General features: G+C 48.2%; 1 protein-coding gene across 1 annotated transcript in view; it reads left to right on the top strand.

The window, feature by feature from the left end:
• The window catches only part of LOC125461643 (DENN domain-containing protein 3-like), a 161,400-nt gene extending 143,495 nt beyond the window's left edge, over positions 1-17,905 (top strand). Inside the window, exons 18-24 of the mRNA XM_048550597.2 lie at positions 318-425; positions 1,965-2,101; positions 7,065-7,234; positions 7,887-8,023; positions 9,375-9,493; positions 12,473-12,610; positions 15,658-17,905. Coding sequence (XP_048406554.1) covers positions 318-425; positions 1,965-2,101; positions 7,065-7,234; positions 7,887-8,023; positions 9,375-9,493; positions 12,473-12,610; positions 15,658-15,849 — 1,001 coding nt within the window. The 3' untranslated portion in view covers positions 15,850-17,905. The remainder of the gene's footprint in view (positions 1-317; positions 426-1,964; positions 2,102-7,064; positions 7,235-7,886; positions 8,024-9,374; positions 9,494-12,472; positions 12,611-15,657) is intronic.
• Positions 17,906-19,115: the final 1,210 nt, after the last annotated feature.

Genomic DNA, 19,115 nt, shown 5'->3' with positions numbered 1-19,115 from the left:
TTGTGTGAGTTCTCACATCCCCTTGAGAGAGCACATGGGACTCCATTTACCATTCCAAGTGATCTGTGCCATCTCTCCCAGTGTTAGCCTCTCTCAGCCTAACGTGTGGGCTGACAACAATGTCAAGCAGAGTCCAAAAAGTGAGAGATTCTCACTGACCCAGACATCACGTCTGCCCTTCAGTGTGAGGTCACTCTCCAGTGTTCCTCCACACACTCTGAACCAGCAGAGGACACAGGGACAGAGACTGGGGTAAATGGATCAGAACATTCCTGAGACATTTCTTTTCTAACAACTACTTTACTTTTCCACCTCAGAGCCACCCGCTCTTCCACGGATGACGTCAGATGCCCTGAAGCACACCCTTCACCTCACTGATTCTAATTCTCCCCCCTACGCGGTTGATGTCCTGCTGTATGTTCCTGGTAAGTGGCGAGCTGGCTTTTCCCGAGGGCTACGCGGGCAGAACAGTTCCCTCCCACTGCCATTCCCTGGATGGACTTCAATAACTTCCCTTGGCCTTGCCTGACTCTCTCACTGTGGAAACATAAAGGCATTGCTTTTTGACCAGGTGATAGTCTCAGGAGCAGAACTCATCAAGTGTCTTCAGCTCCTGCCCTGAACAGAAATGAGACTGAGAAGAGGAAGCCATTCAGCCCCTCAAACCTGCTCCTTCATCTGGTGAGGCAATGGCTGATTCAGATCACAGCTCTGTTTTATGTGCCATTTTGTAGTGTCATTCTATACCTTACCCCCACAAACCTTGATTGATCTGAGCCCTGACAACTCAACTTGTTTCTCTGACCGGCAGGAGTAACTTTTAGAGGGGGAGAGACTCCCAGATTTCCACTGCCCCTCTGTAAAAAAGGTATTACCTGGCGTAACCCCTGAATGGTGCCAGCTTTCGTTCTAAGGTCCTGGGCTGTTTTCTGAACTACCCCCACCCCTCCCCCACCCAATTAGGCATTCTCCAATTCCTTTACCATTTTATCATCTCGCTCAGAGCATCTTTTTACTTTCTAAACTCAAATTTCTGAAACCTCACTTTGCAGTTGAATCTGTTGGACCCAGTATCAGTCAGAGCAAACTGATGCTATAAGCCCCTTCAATTTTTGTTGTTGTTGCAAATACGCAGCTCAGGGGCGTGTGGCACTGTCACACAACAATATCGTTCTCTGTAGGTAACGGAACTGAACCAGGCTCAGATAGGATAAGATCAGAGATCGGGGCCATGTCTACACTTTTGAAATGGCCCTTTGGGCTAAATTACCACTGGTCCTGAGGCCACAGCACATCTGACTTCAATAGGTTGCATCACAATCTATGTCGTTCATTTTGTTCAATTGAAGTTAAACTTGTTTCAATTTTCCAACAAGTCTTCTGACTCTTTCTACCCCTTAAACGCTATCTCATTCAATGCACTGGTCTACACTGGCTCCTGGTCCAGCAAATCCTTGACTTTCACATTCTCATTTGAGTTTCCCATCCTCCAGGCCTTGCCCTTCCATCTCACTGCAATCTCCTCCAACTCTGGCCTCTTCAGCACCCATCTGCGACCTTTCCTTTAGCTGCCTAGTCCCTGAGCTCCGAAATACTCCTCTTGAAATCTTTCCACTCGCCTTGCCCTTTTTATAAAACTGCCCAATGTGATTTTTTCTTGGAGGGGCTCCTTTGGTCGGCTTTGTGTTGGTTGATATTTTCTTTGCAGCTGTTTCATATAAAACGCATTCCAATTCTCCCATCACTGGGGAAATTGTGCCATTAACATTTCAGCATGAGAGGGGAATAAGGCAAAGAAAACTTTGAAGGATTATTTTTGAGCCACACTTCTGCCCGTTTTGTCTTCATATCGTCTCTTGTGATCCTGTAACGAGGTTTGCTTGGTAACAGCCCTGTGAGATGCCTGGGATTGTTTAGCTGTTGAGGGGGCATCCCTGTGGACAGTGTGACCTTCTCGTTGCCAGGTAACCTGGACCCGTGCGAGAGCGCTGACACACACCCGAAGCTGTGGTGTGGTCTGAGTGATGGCAGGGTGATGACGTACAATGCAGCCACATGGATCATGGAGCAACCACCAATCCAAGCTGGGCATTCCAAACTGGTGAGTGACGCTGGACAGGGGGAGCTGGTGGCCTAGTGGTATTAGCACTCGGCTGTTAATCCAGAGAGCCACGTAACATTCTGGAGACCTGGGTTCAAAACCCACCATGGCAGATGGTGAGATTTGCATTTAATATTTAAAAACAAAAAATCTTGAATTAAGAATCTAATGATGACCACACAAGCATCGCTAATTATCAGGGAAAACCCACCTGGCTCACTAAGCAAAAACTAGAAGAGCTGCGGGTGCTGCAAATCAGAAACAAAAGCAGAAATTGCTGGTAAAGCTCAGCAGGTCTGGCAGCATCTGAGACCCTTCCTCACTGGACCCGAAACTTTAACTCTGATTTCTGTCCACAGACGCTGCCAGATCTGCTGAGCTTTTGCAGAAATTTCTGTTTCCAATTTCTGCCCTTCAGGGCAGAAAGCCTGCCATCCTTACCCCAGCCTGGCCTCCATGTGACTCCTGACCCACAGCAATGTGATTGGCTGTCAGCTGCCCTCTGGGCAATTAGGGATGGGGCAGTAAATGCTGTTTCGTCCCGTGAATGAGTAAAAAGACATGAATGGCCCAGCTGCGCCCTGCCCCCGACCCCGTGACATGGAAGGATGTCGAGTCAACAGTGACAGAGGTGGGGTGCTGCTACACATGGTCACATGTGGAGTGGGTTTGCTGGTGAGGGTACATGGTGCTGCTGCCCTAACTGAGTTAAAGGATCAAAAGAAAAAGGGGCAACATTTTAATGTGAAAGACAGAAAGATTAGAGGGGATGGAAGGAATTCTTTTTTCACCCAGACAGTGCTGGCAGTCGGGAATGCGCTGCCTGGCAGGGTAATTGAGGTGGGGAACCTCATAACGTTTAAATTGTACTTGGATATGCACCTGAAGTTGTTTTTTTATTTTATTCACTCGTGGGATGTAGGTATCACTGGCTGGGCCCAGCATTTATTGGTCGCTCCCAGTTGTCCCTTGAGAAGATGTGGGTGAGCTGCCATTTTGAAACGCTGCTCTCTGCCTACCACAACATTTGAGGCTAAGGGCCTACTCCAGGGAAGTGGGACTCATGCAGGTTTAGAGAAGTGTTGTTCCAGGGCTGATATATGGGCTGAAGGGCCTCTTCTGTACTGTATCATTCTACAATTCTATTTTAAAATGACTGAATTGAACAAACACAATCAGTTCCTGACGGGATCTGTAACAAAACTCACAAATTTGATGGAAACTTACAAAACTCTAATATAATTTTGGAATGGCGGTGATGTACTCCAGCCCCCCAATCACCCACTGTGAGAGGGTTAAAGGGACGAAGGGGTACAGAGTGAAAGTGGGAACATGGGTCTGAATTGAATGATCAGCCATTGACTCAATGGGCTGAATGGCCTACTCCTGCTCCAGTTTGCTATGGAGACCAGAAGGACACCAGCTGATGCCATCTCCTGTCTTTCTAAAGACATCCTGGCACAAACCTAACCACAAAAAGGGAAGGAGGCAGTCAGGTGCAACAGCCTCTCTTGTTCTTGGGGCCTGGGTTCGAATCCCACTGCTGCAAGAATTAGAAATCTAATGATGACCACAAAACCATTGTCAATTGGCAGAAAAAGACCCACCTGGCTCACTAATGTCCTTTAGGGAAGGAAACTGACACCATTACCTGGTCTGGCCTACATGTGACTCCAGACCCACAGCAACGTGGTTGACTTGAAACTGCCTGCTGGGTAATTAGGGATGGGCAAAAAATGCTGCCTGGTCAGCGACACCCTCATCCCGTGAATGAATAAAGGAACATGTGGCCAAAGTGTTGCTTCACCTGGAAGGTGTGTTTGGGGCCTTGGATACTGGGGAGGGAGGAGGTAAATGGGCAGGTGTTGCGCCTTCGCCAGTTACAGAGGAAGGTGCCGTGGGGCTGTGGGGAGGTGTTGGGGGTGAAGGAAGTGTGGACCAGTGTGTCCCGGAGGGAACGGTCCCTGTGGAAGGTGGACAAAGTTGGGGGAGGGGAATATGTGTCTGATGGTGGTATCTCACTGGAGGAGGCAGAAATGGCTTCTGATGACCTTCTGGATGTGGAAGCGGCTGGGATAGTCGGTAAGGACAAGGGGGGTGGGTGCTTGAGGACTGAAGGGTGATGGGTCAGTTCCTGTCAACAACAGTGCTAAGGAAGTTTGGGGAAGAACATAGAACACAGAAAAGTACAGCACAGTACAGGCCCTTCGGCCCACGATGTTGTGCTGTGGAATAATCCTAATCCAAAAATAAAATAACTTAACCTACACTCCCCTCAATTCACTGCTGTCCATGTGCATGTCCAGCAGTCGCTTAAATGTCATTAATGACTCCGCTTCCACGACTACCACTGGTAAACTATTCCATGCGCTCACAACTCTCTGGGTGAAGAACCTCCCTCTGACGTCTCCTCTATACCTTCCTCCAAACACCTTAAAACTATGACCCCTCGTGGCAATCAATCCTGCCCTGGGGAAAGGTCTCTGGCTATCGACTCTGCCCATGCCTCTCATTACCTTGTACACCTCGATCAGGTCACCTCTCTTCCTCCTTCTCTCCGGAGAGAAAAGTCCGAGCTCAGTCACCCTCTCCTCGTAAGACAAGCCTTCCAGTCCAGGCAGCATCCTGGTAAACCTCCTTTGCACCCTCTCCAAAGCCTCCACATCTTTCCTATGATAGGGCGACCAGAACTGGACACAATATTACAAGTGTGGTCTCACCAGGGTTTTGTAGAGCTGCAGCATAACCTCGCGGCACTTAAACTCGATCCCCCTGTTAATGAAAGCCAAAACACCATATGCTTTCTTAATAACCTTATCCACCTGGGTGGCAACTTTGAGGGAGCTATGCACTTGAACACCAAGATCCTGCTGTTCCTCCACACTGCCGAGAATCCTGCCTTTAATCCTATGTTCAGCATTTATGTTCGAACTTCCAAAATGCATCACTTCGCATTTATCCAGGTTGATCTCCATCTGCCATTTCTCAGCCCAGCTCTGCATTCTGTCAATGTCTCGCTGAAGCCTGCAATAGCCCTCGATACTATCAACGGCACCTCCAACCTTTGTGTCATCAGCAAACATACTAACCCACCCCTCAACCTCCTCATCCAAGTCATTTATAAAACTACAAAGAGCAGAGGCCCAAGAACAGAGCTCTGCGGGACACCTCTCAGCACTGACCTCCAGGCAGAATACTTACCATCTACAACCACACTCTGCCTCCTGTTAGCCAACCAATTCTGAATCCAGACAGCCAAATCAGCCTGTATCCCATACCTCCTGACTTTGGCTCTGGAGCAGGGCGTCACTGCAGTTGGGACTTTGTGATTCCCCACAAAGGCCACTCTGCCACTTTAGCCTTCAGGACCTTCCCACTGAAAGTGGACATTTCGGAGGCTCACTTTTGGAAGTTGGTATCATCTGAACGTATGTGATGGAGACGGAGGAACTGAGAGAATGGGATTTACAGGCAGTGGGGTGTGAGGATGTATAGTCCAGGTAGCTGTGGGAATCGGGGGCTTATGGTGGATATTAGTGGTCAGTCTATCCCCAGAAAAGGAAGCAGATGTCAAGGAGGGAACAGAGGAGTCAGAGATGGACCAGATGAAAGGGAGGGAAGGGTGGAAATTGGAAGCAAAATGAATGATTTTTTCCAATCCTGGATGAGAGAGGGAAGCAGCACCGATGGTATAATCAATGTATCAGAGAAAGAGTTGCGGGTGCATTCAGAATAGGACCAGAACAAGGAATGTTCCACAAACCCCACAAAGGGACAGGCAAATAGGGTCCCATGCACCCCTCTGACCTGATGAAAATGAGGAAGCCCCCCCCACCTCCGGTTTATCTGCCCCTCTCTACCCCAAATGTTCAAAGAGCAGGAGCTGACCTACAATGAAAGATTTAGCATTAACTTCTTTAAAAAGGGCGGAGGAGCTGAAGTCTAAAACAGTCCACATACACCTGGCCTATACACCTGGCCTATGGCCTCCTGGAGGCTAAAATGGCAGAGTGGCCTTTGGGGGGAATCGCAAAGTCCCAGCTGCAAGTGAGCCCCTGCTCCAGAGCCGAGCCCTTTCAGTTCCCATGAAGAGGACAACCTTCCTTTGCGTTTTAGTGGCTGCAGCAATGGTCGAAATGCCAACCATGTCAATGACAATTCCCAGGCAGCTGTAGCTCTGTAACCCATAATTTCTAGTGATTAGCCAAAAAAGCTTGTGGCCACTGGGGCAAAGACGGGGAGGGGACTGCAGCTCCTCTCCGTCATATGACAGGATCCCACCATGTGTGACCGGGGCATTGAAGATACTGTGACTGTCCTTAAAATTGTTTTCTTTCAGTTTAAATTGTTGTATTTGTTGCTGCTTATTGCTAATCAGGCAGATGATCAGGCTGATGAAGGGTCTAGGCCCGAAGCATCAACTTTTGTGATGCTGCTTGGCCTGCTGTGTCCATCCAGCCTCACACTTTATTATCTTGGATTCTCCAGCATCTGCAGTTCACATTATCTCTGATGATTAAAGTTTTGTTTTGGGGGAAAGAGTTCTCTTTCAGTTTGACAGAAAGCTCGGTTAACCACCTGCTCTCACTCAGACACCCTTCCTCAGGCCATTACCACCCGTCCTGTGTGGGAACTGTTACCAAGCGCTGGGGGACAGGCCTGGCACAAGACCTTCAGCCTCAGTTCTTTCATAAACCAGCCTGCCTGGGCATGTTGTGATAAACTTCATGGCAACCACACCCTGAGATAGGGTTTCAACCCAGACCCTTTGACCCAGAGAAAGGGACACTACCTCTGTACCATAAGACCCTGAACTATTTTGTTTGAACAAAACAATCAGCCAAAGTAAACAAAAACTGAGGTTTACAACCCCTTAAAGGACACGATAGTGAAAGTCAGTATGTTTTAAAGGAGACCAGCTGCTCAGTGCTGACCCAGTCTCTCTGTGTCTCTGCTGGCATAGAACTGTATGATTGGCATCGGGTATGAGCAGGTGTGGCTGGGCTCGGAGGACTCATCCATTTACATCATTGACGCGCTCACCATGACCTGCAACAAGAGGTTGGTGGGTCATCGCAACCAAGTGTCCGACATGATCCAGGAGGAGACAGAGGAGAATGGGGACACTATCAGGTAAGCCACCTCCCCACACCCACAGTTATACCCTCGCTCCATCCCTCCCTCCTCAGCCATCACCTGGAAAACCAGTGAGAGAGCCTCCTTCACCAAAGTGAAGCTCAAAGTCAACTCGGAATCTCCAGGTATCCAGCCAGACCCCAACCCCACTCTCTGACGGATTCTGGAAAAGGCACTGATCACCGCTCACTGGTACCTTCAATCGTGAGGGGTGCAGATGATTTGATCATGTTATGGGCTGGGAACCCAGTAAGCTGAGGGCTGCATGTCCAGCAGAAAGTGAGTTCAAATCCAAACACGAGAAGCTGAGAAACTCCAGCCATGCAATAACCTAGTCTCAGTTAGTGGTGACCAAGGAACCACCAGCAGTCATTTTAAAAATCCCATCTGCTCACCAATGTCCTTTAGGGAAGGAAACTGCCTTCCTTTTCTGGTCTGGCCTACATGTGACTCCAGACCCTTAGCAATGGGGCTGACTCTTAATTGCCCTCAGAAATGGCTGAGCAAGACACTCTAGGGCAATTAGGGATGGGTAGCAAAAGCTGGCCTGGCCACTGATGCCCACATCTGTAATAAATAAGGAGGGGGGCACGCCGTTAGAGAGAGACAGTACAAGGAAGAACTTCAGCAGATTTCTTTTTCACTCTAGTCAGATTTACTCCTGTAGCCTGGACGGCTCCATTCTGCTGTGGGACCCGGGACTGATGGAGATAAAGAGCCAGTTCCAGTTACCTCAGTGTTGGAGGCTCACGTCCATTTTGCTGCATCATGACCACATCTGGTGCTGTGAGTATTGTCACACCATTCTCTCGGGCAAAGTGACGAAGCTGGAGATTGACACAGAATCTGAGATGATAGTTATTCAGTAAGACAGCTGTAATTTCCAGTGTGTGCTCTGCTGTCTTGTCTTGATCCACTCAATATGTCAGTAATACCAAGATTTTGAACAGATTGTGAAACCGAAACCTGTGTCAACCATTTTTAACGAAGAGCAGAAGAGTTCTTCCTGGTGACCAGGACAGTGTTAATCCCTCAATCCATATCATCGAAACTTTATTATAAGACTTCAACCCAGCAGTTTCCCTCCCAGCTTACTTTGCACAAATATGCCATTATGTTTCACACAATTCAGTAATGACAACCCAACAGGAATGTCTTAACGATTACAAAATGCTTTTTGACATCCCAAGTGCCATAAAGTGAATGAACCCCTCTCTGACTTAGACACGATGGGCTGAATGGCTTGTGTTCTCAGATTCATTTCTGTGATTCCTTGATTTTCTAGAGTACCCTTGTTTCTGTCCATCCCTTCCTCCCACGATTCAATGCTGCTGATCTGTTTGTTCAGTTTATTCTCCTCTCGTAAGGTCTGACCAAATCAGAGTCTGATCCAGACCCATAACCTCTGGGTATCTAGGGTCTAGTGTCATCTCACCACAGGAGAGCCATCTCCTCACACAGGCATTGAGGAGGTTTAGAATAATTTGCAATCAATTGACCAATTTGAATTTAATTCCTTCTCTCCATCTTTCTCATTTCTTCCAATACTTCTTTCTACTCTTTACCTTTCTCTTCCTCCTTCCTTCTCACTGTCCCTTTCTCTTTCTCTGTCTCACTCTCTATCTATCTCTCTTTCTCTCTGTCTTTTGCTCTCTCCTCGACTCTCTTGGCCTTTCACATTCCTGTTCCCACTTTCTTGTTCTGAGCATTATCTCTTTTCTCTCTTTTTATCTGAATGCTCCTCTCCTATCGCTTCTTTTCTTTCTTTCCTATTTTGTATATATTTCATATATCCGTTATTGTCTCTCAATCTTCACAATTTGGTCTTTCCTTTCTTTCTTCACTTTCCATTTCTCTCCTTGTCTCTTCTGTTGCACTTCCTGTTGACTCTTTTGTTTCCTTCAATCTCTCTCCCCTCTCCTCTTTCCTCTCCCTATGTCTTTCTCTCCCCCATCTCTCCTGTTTCTCTCCTTCTTGTTCTCCCTTTCTCCTCTCTCCTTCTCTCTGTCTCTTTCTCTCTCCCACCCTTGCCCTCACCTTGTTGTTTTCTCTATCTTTCTCTTTACCTTTCGCTCCTCTCTCCTCTGACCCTCACTCTCTCCCTCTCCCTCTCTCTCCCCTTATACATCTTTCCCAGGTGTTGAGTACAGTCTGTTGGTCCTTGCTCGAGATGGGACACAGATCCAGGAGGTCACCTTGACACCAAGCCCCGAGGGTAGCTCCAACCTCATGACTGACTTCCTCATCATCCCTCAGGTATCTCAGTTCCAGCCCCTGGGGATAAGGTCATGACATCAGAGAGGTTACACTTCAGGGGTCACAGGGCTGAGGGAGCGCTGCACTGTCAGCGGGTCGGCAGGGGGGTTAGTGTTGAAGGATTGGGAGTTGTGGCTTTATATCAGGTGTGATGGTCATAGTGGGAGGGTTGACTGATGACAATTGTTTACAATTTACATCGATGGTTTGGAGTTGGGGACTGTGTGGTGTGTCAAAATTTGCAGATGACACTAAGCTGAGTGGTAAAGCAAAGTGTGCAGAAGACACTGCAAGTCTGCAGAGGGATATAGATGGTCTAAGTGAGTGGGCGAAGGTCTGGCAGATGGAGTACAATGTTGATAAGTGTGAGGTCATCCATTTTGGTAGGAATAACAGCAAAATGGATTATGTTTTAAATAGTAAAAAACTGCAGCACACTGCTGTGCAAAGGGACTTGGGTGTCCTTGTGCATGAATCGCTGAAGGTGGGATTGCAGGTACAGCAGGTGGTTAAAAAGGCAAATGGAATTTTGTCTGTCATTGCTCAAGGGATGGAGTTTAAAAACAGGGAGGCTATGCTGCAGCTGTGTAGGGTCCTGGTGAGGCCACACCTGGAGTACTGGGTGCAGTTTTAGCCTCCTTACTTGAGAAGAGATACACTAGCACTGGAGGGGGTGCAGAGGAGATTCACTCGGTTGATTCAAGGGTTGAGAGGGTTGGGTTATGAGGAGAGACTGAGTAGACTGGGATTATACTCATTGGAATTCAGAAGAGTGAAGGGAGATCTTATAGGAACATATGAGATTATGAAGGGAATGGATAAGGTGGAGGCACGAAGGTTGTTTCCGCTAGCAGGTCAAACTAGGACTAGAGGGCATCACTTCAAAATAAAGGGAAGCAGATGTAGGGCTGAGGTCAGGAGGAACTTCTTCACCCAAAGGTTGTGAATCTATTGAATTTCCTGCCCAGTGAAGCGGTTGAAGCTATCTCACTGTTTTTAAGGCATGGCTAGATAAATTTTTGAACAGTAAAGGAATTAAGGGTTATGGTGAGTGAGCGGGTAAGTGGAGCTGAGTCTCAAAGATCAGCCATGATCTTATTAAATGGCGGGGCAGGGTCACAGGGCCAGAGGGCCGCCTCCTGCTCCGAGCTCTTGTGTTCTTATGTTATTACAGAGTGGGTGGTTTGATCAATGATCGGACGGAGTGGGAGCGCTGACCAATGACATCGCAGAGTGGGTGTGTTGTCAGATGACATCACAGAGTGGGAGGGTTGACATATGACATCACAGAGTGAGAGGGTTGCCCAGTGACATCACAGAGTGGCAGTGTTGTCGGATGACATCACAGAGTGGGAGGGTTGACATATGACATCACAGAGTGGGGGGTTGTCAGATGACATCAACGCGTGGAGGGTTGTCAGATGACATCACGGAGTAGGAGGTTTGTCAGGTGACATCACGGAGTGGGAGGGTTGTCAGATGACATCACGGAGTGGGAGGGTTGTGGTCTTGGACGTTTTCGGTTGACAGACGACATCAAAAGTTGGAGGTTGAGGGCTGGAGATATTACTTTGAGATGTGTTGGGAAGAGGGTCTGGGATATGAAATCTGCTGAGTGGGAGGGGACTTATCATGCTCCCCTTAACTCAACTTATTTCAGTCCTTTTGATAAAACAACAAACAACGCACACGCAAACACTCATACCTTGAACCGCACTGTTGGAGGATCAGTGCTGAGGGAGCGCCGCACTGTCGGAGGGTCAGTACTGAGGGAGCGCCGCACTGTCGGAGGACCAGTGCTGAGGGAGCGGGCACTGTCGGAGGGTCAGTGCTGAGGGAGCGCCGCACTGTCGGAGGGTCAGTGCCAAGGGAGTGGGCATTGTTGGAGGGTCAGTGCTGAGGGAGTGGGCACTGTTGGATGTTCAGTGCTGAGGGAGCGGGCACTGTCGGATGGTCAGTGCTGAGGGAGCGCCGCACTGTCGGAGGGTCAGTGCTGAGGGAGCGGGCACTATCGGATGGTCAGTGCTGAGGGAGTGGGCACTATCGGAGGGTCAGTGCTGACGGAGCGCTGCACTGTCGGAGGGTCAGTGCTGAGGGAGCGCCGCACTGTCGGAGGGTCAGTGCCAAGGGAGTGGGCATTGTTGGAGGGTCAGTGCTGAGGGAGTGGGCACTGTTGGATGGTCAGTGCTGAGGGAGTGGGCACTGTCGGAGGATCAGTACTGAGGGAGTGGGCTAGTCGGAGGGTCAGTGCTGAGGGAGCGCCGCACTGTCGGAGGGTCAGTGCCAAGGGAGTGGGCATTGTTGGATGGTCAGTGCTGAGGGAGTGGGCGCTGTCAGAGAGAGGGTCAGTGCTGAGGGAGTGGGCACTATCGGAGGGTCAGTGCTGACGGAGTGTTGCACTGTCGGAGGGTCAGTGCCGAGGGAGTGGGCACTGTCGGAGGGTCAGTGCTGAAGGAGCAGGCACTGTCAGAGGGTCAGTACTGAGGGAGTGCTGCGCTGTCGGAGGGTCAGTGCCGAGGGAGCGGGCACTGTCGGAGGGTCAGTGCTGAGGGAGCGGGCACTGTCGGATGGTCAGTGCTGAGGGAGCACCGCACTGTTGGAGGGTCAGTGCTGAGGGAGCGGGCACTGTCGGAGGGTCAGTGCTGAGGGAGCGCCGCACTGTCGGAGGGTCAGTGCTGAGGGAGTGGGCACTGTGGAGGGTCAGTGCTGAAGGAGCATGCACTGTCAGATGGTCAGTGCTGAGGGAACGCCGCAATGTCGGAGGGTCAGTGCTGAGGGAGCACCGCACTGTCAGAGGGTCAGTGCTGACGGAGCAGGCACTATCGGAGGGTCAATGCTGAGGGAGTGGGCACAGTCATGGCAGACTATGGCTTGAGCAGTCCCCTCCAAGCCACCACTCCCCTGTTTTCACCCTGGTGGCTATGTAGTGAGTACAGACGGGCAGCACATATTTGACACTAGACTGAATTCCTGTTGCAGAGAGATGAACTTTGGGTTGTGTGCAGCCAGCGAGCGAACCTGTACATCTGGAAAACAGATGATCTCAAGGATCCAATTGAAACTATCCCACTGCCAGGCTGCTCAAACATTACCTGCATGATTCATGTCAAAAATCAGGTACGTAACTAACATGTCTTCAATAGGGTCAAATATCTGTCCAGAGCCCCTATGTAACCCCCTCATGGGTACTCTCCATGTTACTCACCCCCAAACCATATCTGTAACCATATCTTATTCTTGGAACTTAACTCCAACACCAACTGATTCCTAAACCTTAACTCACATCTTATCTCCAAACTAACCCCTCACCCTGACTCCTAACTGTATTACTAACTGTAACAAGTGGTAGGTGACATTATCACCACACACAAACCAGGCAGTCACTATCTCCTCCATGACAGAATCTAATCATCACCCCTTGACATTCAATAATGTTACCCTTACTGAAGCCCTGAATCTGAACATCCTGGGAGTTACCATCCACCAGAAACTGAACTGGACTCACTATATAAACATCAATTAATACAGTTCCTTCAGCATCCCTGGGTCAAATTCCTGGAACTCCCTTCCTGATAGCACTGTGGGTGCCCCTACACCAAATGGACTGCAGAGGTTCAAGAAGGCAGCTCACCACCACCTTCCCCAGGACAGCTACTGATGAGTAATTAACGATTGGCCAACCAGTGATATCTACATCCCATGGTGGACCAACAAAATCCCTGTCTGACCCCTAATGCTGAGATTAACTCCTTGTTTACCGCCAACCCAAATCCCTAACTAATTCCTAATCTTAACGCTTACTCTAGTCTCCCTTTTCTACTCATCCTAGCTCTAACCAATCTATCCAGTAACCCTGTAGCCAACCATATCTTTAACTCTAAAACAACTTCTAACTCTTATCCTCATCCTAAACAGGATACCAACCTAAACTAACCCCCAACACTCAATCTAACCCCTAACCTTAAACACAATTGAATTTAACTGTAAACCTTAATAGTAATTGTAATTCCAGGTAATCTTCTAATTGTAACCCTAACCCTAATCTCAATTTGACACCGTATCTGCCATGAACACTACCTCAAATCTGATCCCAATCTAAACTCTTAGCCTAACCTCTAATACAAACTCGAACCGAAATCTAATGCCAATCCTAACCCTTAGTCACAAGCGTGAAAGTTCACCAATGATTGCACAATATTCAACAACATTCACGACTCCTCAGATATTGAAGCAGTCTGTTCAAATGTAACAAGATCTGGACAACATCCAAGCTTCGACTGACAACTGGCAATTCATGTTCATGCCACACAAATGCCAGGCAATGACCATCTCTAAAAAAATACAATCTAACCATTGCCCCTTGGCATCACTGAACCACCTCACTATCAACATCCTGAGGTGTACCATTGACCAGAAACTGAGCTGGACTCACCACCTAAACACAGTGGCTTCAAGAGCAGGTCAGACGCTATGAATACTCTAGTGAGTAACTGACCTCCTGACTCCCCGAAGTCTATCCACCATTTAGGGGCAGCATGATGGCACAGTGGTTTGCACTGCAGCCTCACAGCACCAGGGACCCGGGTTCAATTCCACCCTCAGGCGACTGTCTGTGTGGAGTTTGCACATTCTCCCCGTGTCTGAATGGGTTTCCTCCGGGTGCTCCGGTTTCCTCCCACAGTCCAAAGATGTGCAGGCTAGGTAGATCAGCCATGCTAAATTGCCCATAGTGTTCAGGGATGTCTAGATTAGGGAGATAGATCTGGGTGGGTTGCTCTGAGGGGGTGTGGACTTGTTGGGCCGAAGGGCCTATTTCCAAACTGTAGGGATTCTATGATCTGATCTACAAGGTACCAGTCAGGAGTGTGATGGAATACTCCCCACTTGCCTGGATGGTTTGCAGCTCCAAAAACACTCAAGAAGCTCAACACCATCCAGGACAAAACAGCCGTTTGATTGGCACCACATCCACAAACATCCCACTCCCTCCACCACCGGCAATCCATGGTAGCGATGCGTTCTGTCTACAAGTTGCGCTGCAGAAGTTACAGTCATCAAGCCATAAAATACAGAAACGATCCACACTAACCATAATCCCAAACTAAACTGGTACGATCCACCCACACTTGGCCCATATCCCTCCCAACATTACTTATTCACATACCTTTCTAAATGTGTTTTAAACATTGTAACTGTACCCCCATCCACCACTTCCTCTGGAAGTGCATTCACCAAATGGGGGAGGGGAATGCAGGGTGGTATCATCGCTGGACTGATAATCCAGAAACCCGGATAGTGTTCTGGAGACCCGGGTTCGAATCCCACCATGGCCGATGGTGGAATTTGAATTCAATAAAATATCTGGAATTAACAATCTAATGATGACCATAAACTCCTGCTGATTCGGTCTATCCCCCTCCTAGGTCTGGGTTGGAGGAGGAGGAACCACCAACAATGGCAAGGGACGCATTTGTATCATCAAATCAATTGTCAGGAAAAACCCACCTAGTTCCACTAATGTCCTAAAGTTAGGGAAGGAAGCTTCCATCCTTACCTGGTCTGGCCTACATGTGACTCCAGACCCACAGCAATGTGGTTGACTCTTAACTGCCCTCTGGGCAATTAGGGATGGGCAATAAATGCTGCTGGGCCAGCAATGCCCTCATCCTGTCATTGAGCAAAAAAAACTTCAGGCAACTCCTTCCAAATTCCCAATCTCTGAAAGGACAAGGGCAGCAGATACTAGGAAGTGTCGCAGTCCTTCAGGATTCGCTCTGAGCTGAGATGGTGTGCCATTCAGAGGGGAACTTGCAGGTTATGATGTTTCCAAGTGCCTGAGGCCCTTGTTTTCAGGGGTAAAGGCATTTTGTGGATTTTTGTCTTTTGGTACTGTTTAGTAGCTCATTCTCGGAACTACACATCAAATTATCTTTTTGTTATTAATTGTCTGAACTGGGACACCAGCAACTCTCCAATCATAGGACTTATATGTGATTGGTGTGTGTGTGTGTGTGTGTGTGTGTGTGTGTGTGTGTGTGTGTGCGTGTGTGTGTGTGTGTGTGTGTGTGTGTGTGTGTGTGTGTGTATGTTACTGTGGGTTTCAGCCCCCAAAGTTCACCAACTGGAATGTGAACTCCTGCTGATTCTGTCTATCCCCCTCCTAGGTCTGGGTTGGAGGAGGAGGAACCACCAACAATGGCAAGGGACGCATTTATATCATCAACTCGGAGTGCTACTCCCTGGAGAAGGAATTGGAAGCTCCTTGTGGTGGTATTGGAGCTCTCTGCTCAGCTGAAGATCGGTATGTGTTGAGTGGGACACAGGACAGCAAAGCCATCATCTGGAAAGTGGACTGAGGCATTGGGTACAGGGCCACCATGACCCTGACTCGGTGTGTTGGACACTATTTTTCTGTCAGACAGTGTTGGAGGTGGCAGGGTTTCAATGCCCTTTCTCTCTGTCCCTCTCTTGCTGGGGGCTGGAGGGGTCATTAGTGGAGCACCAGTGACTAAGGAATGACCCTCCCTCGCCAGCCCTGTCTCACGAGAGTTTCAGATGTGCAATTTTCCCTCTCCACCCTTCCATCAGAAAATTCAGACCATACCTGGATCAAAGGAGCTGTTTGCCAACTGACCGCAACCCCAAAGATGCCAACGGCCGAAGGTGACCCTTGGCCAGAAACAAGCAACAGCACAATTATTGCAAGAATGTGTGCAATGGGAATAAGAAGACATCTAACATTCCTTTGTTTTAAATCTTATTTAAACAATGACTTAGCTACATAACCAAATGTGTGTTTTGTGTGGTTGGTTCTATAGGTCATATTTACCTGAATTATTTTGTGTCAGACCCCTCTCAGTGTCAGTCCCTGTCCTCACCTTCTTGCTAACACTCTTCGGGGCAGGGAGCTGAGTGGGGCGACAGTCACAGTGAGTTCACAATCATCAGATCACTGCAAAAACAAACTCCGATGTATCAACTGACCGTTCCTTCCTTTGGGCAGTTAATCCCCCCAGTAAACGCTTCAGTAAAACGCAAAGAGCGAAAATGTGGAGGTGTCGGTGTCGGACTGGGGTGGACAACGTCAGAAATCACATGACATTGGGTTATAGTGACTTCACCTGAAAAAGGGGCTCCACTCCAAAAGCTTGTGATTTCAAATAAACCTGTTGGACTACAACCTGGTGTCATGCATTTTCTGACCTTGAAGGGCAAAGACAGAGGGATTTGATGTCCTATTTAACACATGGGTAAGCAGTGACAGATCTGAGGGCTGTGCTCTTTTACATGCACATTACTCAAAGTGATTAAGTGTAAACATTTGAAAGGGAAGCTACTCGCTTCATCTCTTCCTCCTCTTTGAAGAGGTTAGGAACAGTCAACCATGGATCAAAGATTAAATACAAGTGATTTAGCTAGAGGGCAGAGAAACATCTTCACACATGTAAGTGGACAAAGTCAGAAGTTGCACAACACCAGTTTGCAGTGGTGACAAAGGAGCAGCGTTCCGAAAGCTTGTGTTTTCGAATGAACCTGTTGGACTATAAGCTGGTATCATGTGACATCTTACCTCGTCCACCCCAATACAACACCGGCACCTTCACATAAAGGTGGCATTACTCCCACATGGAGAATATTGTACACAATTCTCGTGGCCCTTCTGCAGGAAGGATGTTTTTAAATGTGAGAGGGTGCAGAAAAGATTTACAAGGATGTTGCCACAACTGGAGGATTTGAGCTGTGTGTAGAGGCTGAATAAGGAGAGGCTTGTCTTTTTCGTGCAGCATCAGGGGCTGAGCGGTGACTTCGTCGAGGTTTATAACATTGTGGGAAGCATGGATAAGGTGACACGATACAGTCTTTATCCCCAGGGTAGAGGAGTCTCAAACTAGAGGCATAGGTTTAAGGGGAGAGGGGAGAAGATTTAAAAAGGACCAGAGGGGCAACTTTTTCACGCAGAGGCTGGTGCACGTATGGAATGAGCTGCCAGAGGAAGTGGAGAAGGCTGGGACAATTACAACATTTAAAAGGCATCTGGATGGGTACATGAATAGGAAGGGTCTAGAGGGATATGGGCCAAATGCTGGCGTTGGGACTAGGTCAGATTGGGATGTCTGGTTGGTGTGGGTGAGTTGGACCTGTTTCCTTGCTGTATGGCTCTATACCTGGTTGAGGGAGAAACTCTAGTTCAAGATTGTTTTGTAGATAGTGAAACACTGCTGGTTGTGAGAAAAATTGAGTATGGTGGTTAAATGTAATAATAAAAACAATTCCCTTCTGTGGAGGATGAAACTGGACCAGGAAGAATTGGGCCAATGGTCCTACTGTATTGCAAACAGAGATAGTAGGAACTGCCAATGCTGGAGAATCTGAGATAACGCAGTGTGAAGCTGGATGAACACAGCAGGCCAAGCAGCATCAGAGGAGCAGGAAAGTTTGACGTTTCGGCTCTTGACCCGAAACGCCAAACTTTCCTGCTCCTCGGCCTGCTGTGTTCATCCAGCTTCACACCTTGTTATTACTGTATTGCTACTTTGATTTAGCAGGTGAACATTTTCAGAGAGCCAGGCCAAATAGAGCTAATACAGAATGGCATGAATGATCTGTGCTGGGACAGAGGGAGGATTTCCTTTCAATTGCACCTTCCTCAGATTCAGATCAATATCTGGCACATTCTTTCTAAACCATATTAACTGCTGGAGATAGTCAATCTGCATTAGCTGTTATTGACACTTTCAGTTACTGGTCTACAGTCAATATTTGCTCAATTACTGGTCAGTTCTGACTATTCATCACACCCTTGTCTACCCCGTGCTGTCCCTTTCCTGGGAGTGTTTGATGGAGACAGTGTATAGGGATCTTTACTCTGTATCTAATTCTGTGCTGCCCCATGTCCCTGGGAGTGTTTGATGGGGGACAGTGTAAGGGAGATTTACTCTGTATCTAACCCTGTGCTGTACCTGTCCCTGGGAGCATTTGATGGGGATAATGTAGAGGTTTGTTTACTTTCAGTTTAAAAGCATTGAGGGAGTTTGCCTCCATATCTAACCCCATGCAATCCTGTCCTGGGAGTTTTTGATAAGGACAGTGTCAAGTTAACTTTACATTCAGTTTAACACAGCTTTACTCTGTCACCTCGTTCTGTCCCTGTCTTGGAAGTGCTTGCTGGGGTATAGTGTATGGGTTGCTTTACTTTGTTTCTAAACCTGCACAATTCCTGCTCTGGGGTGTTTGATGGGGACAATGTACAGGGAGCTTTACTCTGTGTCCGACCCCATGCTGTTCCTGTTCTGGGAGAGTTTGACATCGACCCCTTGATGTTTCTGCTGTCTGCTTCCAATCACATTCTGATGCTAACAGCTCATTTAGAACCTCAGTGCCAGAATGGACTAACTTCATCATCTACACTCAGTTGTAATAGTCTCTCTCTCTGCTCACCAATCCGCCAGGATTATCCAAAATTTCCTTTCAGGCTCAGTGTTCCGGAAGACTCCAAAGGACATGTGGGCAATACTCAATGAAATCAGCTTCATGCCCCGGCTGGCCCCCCAGAATGAGTGGTGTGTGCGTGTGGGGTGAAAGGTCCAGGGGGTGAGACACGGCTGTGTTGATGGATATTAAG

Source organism: Stegostoma tigrinum, chromosome 19 (assembly GCF_030684315.1).
Source record: "Stegostoma tigrinum isolate sSteTig4 chromosome 19, sSteTig4.hap1, whole genome shotgun sequence".
Lineage (NCBI taxonomy): Eukaryota > Metazoa > Chordata > Chondrichthyes > Orectolobiformes > Stegostomatidae > Stegostoma > Stegostoma tigrinum.
Note: the sequence above shows the minus strand (reverse complement) of the source record. Positions and strands in the feature narration are given on the sequence as shown.